Genomic DNA, 10,196 nt, shown 5'->3' with positions numbered 1-10,196 from the left:
CCGGAGCCCGGCCCGGCCGGCCGCGTTGCCGCCCTTTAGGCAGGGAAACCTTGCGCGGGCTTCTGGAGAGCCTTTCCTGCAATCGGTGCCCCTCCGCGTCTCTGATCGGAATCCGATTCAACGTGCTGTTCATGGGCCGTCCGCTGTCACAGCGTGTCACAGCGTGTGATAAACACGCGCTGTCTGCCCGATACTGAAGTAGCTCTTCGCAGAAAGCCTGCCAATCAGAGCATTTCCAGTCCTTGTCATTTTGCTGCTCAGCGGGTGCCCCCAGTCTCTCTCCGTTGTTTCATTGGCACTTTTAGAATAGATAGTGCCGACCCTGTTATTAACAAGTGTCATCCTTTGCCTTTATTTGGGGATGACGAGGTTACTGCACTTGATCAGATTAACCTTGATCCTCTGCATGTTTAGAATACTACAATTAGGCAACAAACAGGCTCTTAATATCTTTACCTCAACTTTTAAGTTGGAAAAACCAGTCAAACTTCAGATTGGTTTAGTTTATAGTGAGTTACATGGGCCCTGGCAGGGTACATTTTAAACCACTATTGTCTAACAAATCGGAGTCTCACCAGTATAAACCCATATACATTGTTTATTATGAGTTTCATAAATAATAATTAGCAGTTAGGCATTGTATCAGGTCCTGATCTAAGAATTTGGAACTCTGTTAATCCAGAGAGAAATCCTGGGGTAGGCAGAGGAAACGGGGGACAGGAAGAAACCCAGACCATCTGGACCCAGAGGCTGTTTTAAAATGGATATTCAATGAAATACTCTTTTTTTCCCCCCAAGATTAGCTTAAAAATTTTTTTTAATGTTTATTTTTGAGAAAGAGAAACCGAGCATAAGCAGGGGAGCGGCAGAGAGAGAGAGGGAGACACAGAGCTCAAAGCAGGCTCCAGGCTCTGAGCTGTCAGCGCAGAGCGGGTCTCAGGGCCCCAACTCACAAAACCCAAGATCATGACCTGAGCCCAACTTGGACGCTTAACCGACTGAGCTACCCAGGTGCCCCAGCAATGGAATACTCCTGAGCAGATTGGCAGATGGTGGATATAATGAACTTGGGGCTTGTGAATGTGGAGTACCACATTTTCATTAGTACCTTATCTTTTATATAAATAATAAAATCAACCTGAAAATTAATCGTCTATACTCTTAAAAATAAAAATTGTATGATAACAATTCACACAATTCTGTCAAGAAGGTATGGCACTCTATTACTCTTCTTTGACTAATATTCACAGCATTCCTAATACCAGGAAACAGTTTCGGCACCCTAAATTATAATGACAACTATGTGACAACTATTAAATACATTTTGCAGCATAGACTTCCTGTTAAATATAATTTTATTACTTTTTAACTTTACCCTCTTCACTGTCATCCTTTTATATCATGGGTTGGATTCAACTACTTTTCTCCTAAAATGTTCCATAAGTATACATTTTTTAGGGCTTTTGTTGTTATCAATTTGTACAGTACTCCCTAACTTTTATTCCCAAATAAAAAAGTTTAATAATTATCATCCTAATTTCTTTAAGTGAAAAAACTGAGGCTCAAACAGGTTAAATACTATACACAAATCACAGATGGGTAGTATAGACTAGAAGTCCTATCCTAGGGCTCAAAAGACTTCAAATGGCTTATGTAAATGTCTTGTGTTTATTTGTATATCTTCTCAGAACCAAAAGATCTCAAAAGCATAGACCTATCATCATAAAAAATGTAGTTTAACATCACCTATGTGCTCTAAGACAATACAAATAGAACTTTCAAAACATAGATCCTGATGTGTTCCTATGTTTCTTAATCAACACGGTAATGTTGGTCTTTCCCCCAAAGATATGGAATGATAATTAGTGGGAAGTAGAGAGTTTGTTGTTATAAAAACTAGAAAGGAAGAATTTATGGTTGGACAGCAAGACCCTGATTTAATTTCAACATCTGGTTTCCCACATTATATATAGACAGTAGTGATTCTGGGCCATCTTTACTCAGATTTTCCTTCTCCTAGGATTGTCTCCTATTATTATTTGAAGCTCTGATCATGGCTCTGAATCTGAATCTGTTCTTTTTTTCTTCCCCCACTCTGTTTCAACACTTCTGTAACTCATTTGCTACAAAGTCTAGAATCTCTCTTGTAAGTGAGCTTCCTGGGTGGGCCAGACAGCTATGGCCATAGGAAGTGGATATGTTGCTAAGAAGTCTTGCTAATTTGCTATATAAAGCTGAATGGAGTGTCAGGGAATTTTCCTTTCCCCTGATGAACTTCGGAGGTGTACATTTTGCCCTGTGTCAGTGATTCTATTTGGATCAATTACTTAAAGGTTACGGTTTTTTTATCCGTATATGAATGTTGCACCTAATTACCCCTGTAATGGGTTACACGAATGTCAGCTGTTCCTATTTCAACTCTCCCTGCCAATAACTGCTGGCAGTGCTTTATACAGTTGGAAAACAACACTGACAATCATTGCAGCCTGCAAAGTGTGAAATAATTGCACTATTGTGGTCTCTTTAGTCCGAAAACTGATCATGTTGAGCGAATGACACTGGGGGTGGGGGGGCGCCGGTTTTATTATAATTAAGGAAATACTGGGGGCAAAAGGGGTGAGCCCGCGAGCAGCTCCGTGCTGTTTATCTGGTCTCAGCCAAGAGCTTGTTTTCCCAAGAAGTCACTTGAAGCCTGGAAGGGAAATACTGTCATTTGAAAAGGAGGGCTGTGCTTCATTCGGATTGTTTCCCCACTTCTGATAAAAACGCTTGCTGATTACACCGCAGATGCGTCTCGTTGGTGGGAAATGAAGGAAGAGGAGAAAAGCGCTGGGTGGAGACGAGGTGTAGTCAGCGATGCTTTGAGACCCCCGGGCCTTTCCCTTCCCTTCTCGCTCCCCGGAGTCGCTCTGGGGCCCACGCGGAAGACGCGATGCCCTCCCCTCTTCCCCGGCGCAGGTACCTCCCCAGCGAGTTGTCGCCGTCGGTGGACGCGCGGCCTTGCAGCAGCCCTTCCGAGCTCCCGGGCAGGGCAGGGAGGCCCTTGCTGGGGGGCAGTCCTCCCAGGGCCCCGCGGCTCCCCCGCCGGCTTGCCTGGTGCTCCATCGACTGGGAGCAGGTGCGCTTCCTGCGGAGGCTGGGGGCCGGCGGGTTTGGCTCCGTGTACAAGGCGACTTACCACGGCGTTCTGGTGGCCGTGAAGCAAGTGAACAGGTGCACCAAGAACCGAGCGGCGTCGCAGCGCAGCTTCTGGGCGGAGCTCAACATCGCGAGGCTTCGCCACGACAACATCGTGCAGGTGGTGGCCGCCAGCACGTGCACACCCGCGGGCTCGAACAGCCTGGGCACCATCATCATGGAGTTTGGGGGCAATGTCACCTTACACCAAGTCATCTACGGCGCCACTGGCTGCCCTGAGGAGGACGCAGAGCCTCACTGCCGTGCCGGAGACCAATTAAATGTGGGGAAGTGTCTTAAGTATTCGCTAGATATTGTGAACGGCCTGCTTTTCCTTCACTCGCAAAGCATCGTGCACTTGGACCTGAAGCCTGCTAACATACTCATCAGTGAGCAGGACGTCTGCAAAATCGGTGACTTTGGTTGCTCCGAGAAGCTGGAGGATCGGCTGTGCTTGCAGGCTCGTCCCTACCCCCTGGGGGGCACCTACACCCACCGAGCCCCGGAGCTCCTGAAAGGAGAGCCCGTGACGCCCAAAGCGGACATCTATTCCTTCGCCATCACGCTCTGGCAAATGACCACCAAGGCGGCGCCGTACGCAGGCGAGCGGCAGTACGTGCTCTACGCCGTGGTGGCCCACGAGCTTCGGCCATCTCTGTCGGCGGCTGTCTTCACGGACTCCGTCGCTGGGGAACGACTGGCCAAGGTCATCCAGTGCTGCTGGAGGGCCAGTGCTTCGCAGCGGCCAAGTGCAGTGCTCCTCTTGGTTGACCTTAACTCCTTAAGAGCTGAATTTGGCTGACTCTCGGCCTGTACCAAGATAAGCTTTGTCTTTGTTTCTACTCGTTTTTAAAGACGTGGCCATGTGGAAAAAACGTATTTGCTGGATGGGTTTTTAGAAAATAAAGGTATTAAAAACTTCTTTTTTGTCTCCAATACCTTTTCTTTTTCTTTAAACTTATTTATTTTTGAGAGAGAGAGAGAGAGAGAGAGAGAGAGGCAAGGAGGGGCAGAGAGAGAGAGGAAGAGAGAATCCCAAGCAGGCTCTCTGAGCAGAGCTGGTCCCCGGGGCATGAACTCATGAACCATGAGATCATGACCTGAGCCGAAATCAAGAGTCCGTGCTTAACCGACTGAGCCACCCAGGCACCCCTGCAATACCTTTTCTAAGACCAGCAGCACAACTACAAATCTAGTAGTCGTCTTACTATCGTTAATAACTAACCTTACTCCCTTAGAGAGTCCAACACTTTGCTTTCTCAGCAAGCATGCTTCCTTCCACAGTCCCCTACTTCTGCATTTATTCAAATCTGTTATTGATGAAACTGGCTTGTCAAAAAAAAAAAAAGGCTTGTCAAAAAGATCTGAATTATAAAATGCCAAATTTTTCTGTAAATTCAGACAAGACATTCCATACCCCCACGAATTTAAACTCTTAACAATTTATCTGCTCTCATTCCCAAACAAGTAAAACCTTTGAAAGGTTTTTTCTGCTCTTTGCCCCAAAACTTGTACATAATTACATTCATAAATAAAATTCACAAACTGAGGTAAATGTATTCATTTATTTTATTGAGAGAGAGAGAGGGTAGGGAGAGGGGCAGAGAGAGCGTGAGAGAAAGAAAGAATATGAAGCAGGCTCCACACTCCCCACAGATCCCAAAATGGGGCTCGATCCCATGACTTGTGAGATCACAAAATCAAGAGTTGGACACTTACCCAACCGAGCCATCCAGGCACCCTGAAGTAAATTTACTTTTAAGGAATACTATCTTAAGTGATTTCTTATGATATGTTGAACTAGTCCATGCCATGAGTAGAAAAATACTTCTTCATCTTTTTTTTTTTTTTTGAGAAAGAGGGAGGATGGAGGGACAGAGAGAGAGGGAGACACAGAGTCTGAAGCAGGCTCCAGGCTCTGAGCTGTCAGCACAGGGCCTGATGCAGGGCTCGAACCCACGAACGTGAGATCATGACCTGAGCCGAAGTCAAGCACTTAACCGACAGAGCCACCCAGGTGCCCCCTTAGAAAAATACTTCTAAACTGGGTCTCTTTTACCTATTGTTTGGACTCAGAAACAGATGAGAACACAGACTTAGGATATGTGAGAAAAACATAACAACCTGAGGAACTGTAAAATTTAACATCTGGATGGAGGAGAGCAGGCAGGTAAAAGCAGACAGCCCATTCCAGAACTCAAGGACAATGGCTGCCCGGACATAGACTGCAAAGAATGAGGCAACTGAATTTCATCATTAGGACCACTCTGACTTCCATTCAGCAACGGTACTTTCCGTGAGTGGTGGCGGGCCAGGCCGTGACAGTGGACCAGACGGTTACGGCAAGGACTCGATGTGCTTGGGCTGTCGAGGAGGAAGGTAGGAGCAGAAACCTTCAAAAGGGACAAGATACACCCATATGGGGCTTTGGAGTGTGGTTTCATTGCCTTAGGATGAAGGAAGTGAGTTTATTTGTGAATGGAGCAAGAAGAGACAAAGATAATGGATGAAGTTTAAAAAGTCGTAAAAGAAATGAAAAGCAGTACCTCGGGAAAGAAACTGCGGCTTTAGAGAGAAAGGGTGTTTCTTCCCAGAGGTGAGCAAAGGAGAGTGGGGTGACTACCACTGAAGGTAGGTTTTTATGCAAGAAAAAGAGACACTGGGGAGGTCCGAACCTGCAGACTTCTATTTTCTGTTCAGAGTGAGTGAGAGGAGGTCGATGAGGAGATCACGGTTTGGAACTGCTCTTGAGGGAGGCAACAGGGAGCTGACCGTGCCCACATAAAATACTGGTTCGGTGTCGCTAGCTCTGTCCGTGTGGCTGGGGGCACAAGTCACCCACACACACCAGCGAGCAACTTCCTCCTCTGCTCAGGAGTTCTTGTTGGAAAGTTTCAGTTACGATGGCTCGAAAACAAAATTAAACCAGTCTGCTCCACCCAGTGTGCTCAAATGAGATTCTAATTCTGCTGAATCTCTCATTAACAGACTGTCAGGGGGCATTAAGGTGCAGAATTCTCTTCCAGAATGAGCATGGCCATAGCTTCGACTCAAATACCTTCTCTTCTGGAAACCAACATGGGAGGGACCCTGTAAACCCCCTAATTGGTGACATGACAAGATGAAGAAAATGCACAGACTACGAAGTGTAGGCAGACACGGGATGACCGGACACAGCCTGTAGGAAGAGTCAGGGAGCAGGAGCGGGGGGCTCGGGGGAGGACCTATCGGTGGCAGATCTCAGAAAGTCTTGGTGAAAACAGATGCCCTGATGAGGTACTCACTGTGAAGTGCAAAAGTGGAGGAAAAACCCTCAGAACACAGCCAAGATCGGCCTGAGCTGAGCTTACAGGAGACGATAGGGAAGGAATAGAAGGGACTAAGGGAGGTCTGGCCATGACAGAGCTCAGAAAGTGGAAGCAAACAGCTCCTTCTGAACAGAGACGGTTATCTGGGTGGGGGGTGGGGGCCTGGTCAGGCAACGCAAGACAGGCGCAGAAGCCTCTAGACCCTGATTTGTTTGGAGGAAAAGGTGTGGCTGCCTGAAGACACCACAGAAATGCCATGCTTGAAGGAGACAGATGTGGTGTTTGGGGTGGCACAGAAAGGAAGTCTTGGAGCAGCAGGAAGACCGCTCTGGCGGGAGGTAAAGTAACTACGTGTAATAGCGAGCAGCCACAGGCAACTGTTTATAGGAGACAAATCAAGTCAGAGGCGAAGGCACATCTAACAGTACAAAGATCAGGATTAAAGATATAGTGCTGGTATAAACTGGAGCAGAGAGAGTGAAAGACATGTAAGCGGTCAATGTTATCACTGTTCATAGAAGTACGCTCACAGATACTGTCTAGGATGAAGGACATTATACACAGGCATAGAACTGAACAAAAATACAAAAAACACCCGTCCTCAACGTCAGAACCACCAAAACAAAAGAAAAGGTCAAAGAACCAAGCACAGGATGAAAGACAACATAAACTATAGAAAGAAAGTAATATTAAAATAGGAGAGTTTAGATCAAACTTATCTGTCATTATCAATAAATGTAAGTGACAATTCACCTATTAAAAGAAAATCTGTTGTAAGATATAGTTCATACACACACACACACACACACACACACACACACACACATACACGTATGTATTAGAGAGAGAGAGAGAGCATGCAGGGGAATGGCAGAGAGAGAGGGAGGGAGAGAATCCCAAGCAGGCTCTGGACTATCAGTACAGAGACTAATGCAGGGCTCATTCTTTTTTTTTTTTTTTTAAGGTTCTATTTATTTTTGAGAGAGAGAGACAGAGTATGGGCAGAGGAGGGGAAAGAGAAAGAGAGAGAGAAAGAGAGAGAGAGAAATCACAAAGCAGGCTCCAGGCTCTGAGCTGACAGTACAGAGCCCAATGGGGGGCTCAAACTCAAACTCATCCAATGGGCTGCTTGATTGGTGATATTAAGGCCAGAAGATGGGATACTTGGCCGGGGGGGTGGGGTGGGGGGATATTATTTGCATACATGCGGACAGAAGAAGTAAATATACTGACGATAATGGGAACCCCTTGGACAAGGGGGTTCTAAGTACAAAGAGGAGGAAGTCTACAATAAATTGTATTCTGTTGGATTGAAATGAGAGGTCTTAGTGTAAACTCATAACTTCTAATAGCAATAGATGGCTAGAGAGATACAGACGTATAGAAATAGACATAAATGTGTGTATGTGTAGTGTGTATGCACATACATGTATTTTCTAGTTCTGTCCTTTGAAAGGGTGAAAAATAATGGTGTTTTGAAGCAGACTTCAGCACCAGATTTTAGTTCTGAATTCTGAGTTTTTAGTTTCTAAATTCTTAAGTATTCACAGCAGAAGGAAGACAGGGCTTCGTAGAGAACTGATTGCAGAGCAGAGAACATACCAAATGCACCTACAACATCTTCTGCTCCTTCCTTATTAGGAAGTGCTCCACAAATGAGAAGGACACGTCAAAGGACACAGGACAGGTCTCCGCTGGCCAAACCTAAGGACTATTTGTGCATTAAAGTAATAACAGCAAGTAAAATAGGAACAAACAATCTTAGTGAATGAAATAGGAATTCATACTAATATGAATAATGAACTAGATCAGGGAGAAAGGAAAGTCCTACCTTACAACAGAATTGTTAATAAGTATAAAGACTTATTATCAGTTATCCTTACAGTGGGAAGCCCATCTCACAAGTGATGCGGACAGATATAAGCCATTTTAATCAAATTAATGTCACCAGCAATGGGACAAACTGAAATCATGGACCTCCTGATAGGGTGCCCTGAGGAAAACATGTACCATTCCTATGATATTCCTGAGAAGACATCAAACCATGACGAAACAACATACAAACCCAAACTGGCCTGTGTAGTTCAAAACTATCAAGAAAAGGCTGAGACGGACAGGAGAACCCAATGGAACACAGGATCTTGAATTGGATCATGGTCCCATAAAGGGCAGTATTAGGACAACTGGCGAAGTCTGAATGCAGTCTGCGGATTAGATGCTGGTATTAGATCAACGTCTTGATTTTCACAGTTATCCTGTAGTTATGGTGGAGTGCCCTTGTTTTAAAGAGATACTCACTGAAATCCTAAGAGAGTAATGAGGCGTCCATGTCTGTAAAATTTACTGTCAAGAAATAATTATAAATATATGTAAAGATAATGATACAGTAAATGTGGTCAGATGTAATAATTGGGGGGTTCTTTGTTGAAGAGAATCTGAAGACTTTTATATCGCTTTGGTAACTTTCCTGTAAGTTTGGAATTACTTCAAAATAAAACAATTAAGAAAATACATAGGTATAACTTCATAAAAATGTGCAAAATCTTTATGGGAAAGTTTTTAAAGCACCTTAACAAGTACATAAGAGGCAGCAAACAAAATGAAAGCTTACTATGAAGGTGGCTATTCTTCCTAAATTAACTTAAAATTTTTAAATGATTCCAATTTTCATATTCATGTATGTATATCTCCATCTGAAAATCAGACCAACTGACTCTAAGATTTATATAGAAAATAAAAAGAGCCAGAAAAATTCAGAAAGAAATAAGCAATAAAGAAGCACTAATCCTATTAAACATTAACATGTAGTATAAAATCTAAGTAATGAAAATATTGTGGTATGATGTAGAAATACACAGACCATTCAAAAAGAATACAATGTCCAGAAAATGAATCAAACACATATGGGAATTTGGTATACAATAAAGACAGTTTCTTAAGTCAATGGAGAAAAGACGGGCCTTTCAATGAAATTATGTTGGGACACCTATGTCACCAACTGGAACCAAAATTAGGTCTAGATCTCACAACATATGAATATGTTCTCAATGAGTCAAAGATTTAAGTGTAAAAAATGAACTACCAGGGAAAAAACGAGGTGAGAGTCAATTCCATTATAACAACAGAGTGGGAAAGTCTTTCCAAAGCCATAAAAGGAATCATCAGTATTCGCAACTACAAAAAGAAGGACCATAACTACATGGAAAAAAATTGACAATATAAGTAAGATCAAAACAGAAATAACAGATGGGGGGGGCGAGTATTTGTACTTCAAATCACCACAAAGAGCTAATATCCCTACTACAAAAAGAGCTCTTAGAATCTGATAAGAAAACAAAAACAAAAACACAGGATGAACAATCAGTTCATAGACACAGAAACATGAATAATCCTTAAATATACAAAAATTCCTAATTAAAGCTACTCTGGGATACCATTTTCCATTACAGAAATTGAAAATACATCACCAAAGTGCAAAAAAAAATTGACAAATAAGATTGGTGAGGCATGGGGGCGCCTGGGTGCCTCAGTCAGGTAAGCGGCCGACCTCAGCTCAGGTCATGATCTCATGGTTCATGGGTTTGAGCCCTGCATCGGGCTCTGCTGACCACTAGCTCAGAGCCTGGAGCCTGTTCCAGATTCTGTGTCTCCCTCTCTCTGACCCGCCCCCGCTCACACTCTGTGTCTCTCTTTCTCTCAAAAATAAATAAA

The 10,196-nt window shown here is 43.9% G+C and overlaps 1 protein-coding gene across 1 annotated transcript; it reads left to right on the top strand.

Annotated features, from left to right (window-relative positions):
* Positions 1-2,872: 2,872 nt before the first annotated feature.
* MOS (MOS proto-oncogene, serine/threonine kinase) lies at positions 2,873-3,990 on the top strand. Its single transcript, XM_029924072.1, has one exon. The coding sequence runs from the start codon at positions 2,933-2,935 to the stop codon at positions 3,977-3,979; it is 1,047 nt and encodes a 348-aa protein (XP_029779932.1). The 5' UTR covers positions 2,873-2,932; the 3' UTR covers positions 3,980-3,990.
* Positions 3,991-10,196: the final 6,206 nt, after the last annotated feature.

The sequence above is a fragment of the Suricata suricatta genome, chromosome 15 (genome assembly GCF_006229205.1).
Source record: "Suricata suricatta isolate VVHF042 chromosome 15, meerkat_22Aug2017_6uvM2_HiC, whole genome shotgun sequence".
Lineage (NCBI taxonomy): Eukaryota > Metazoa > Chordata > Mammalia > Carnivora > Herpestidae > Suricata > Suricata suricatta.
Note: the sequence above shows the minus strand (reverse complement) of the source record. Positions and strands in the feature narration are given on the sequence as shown.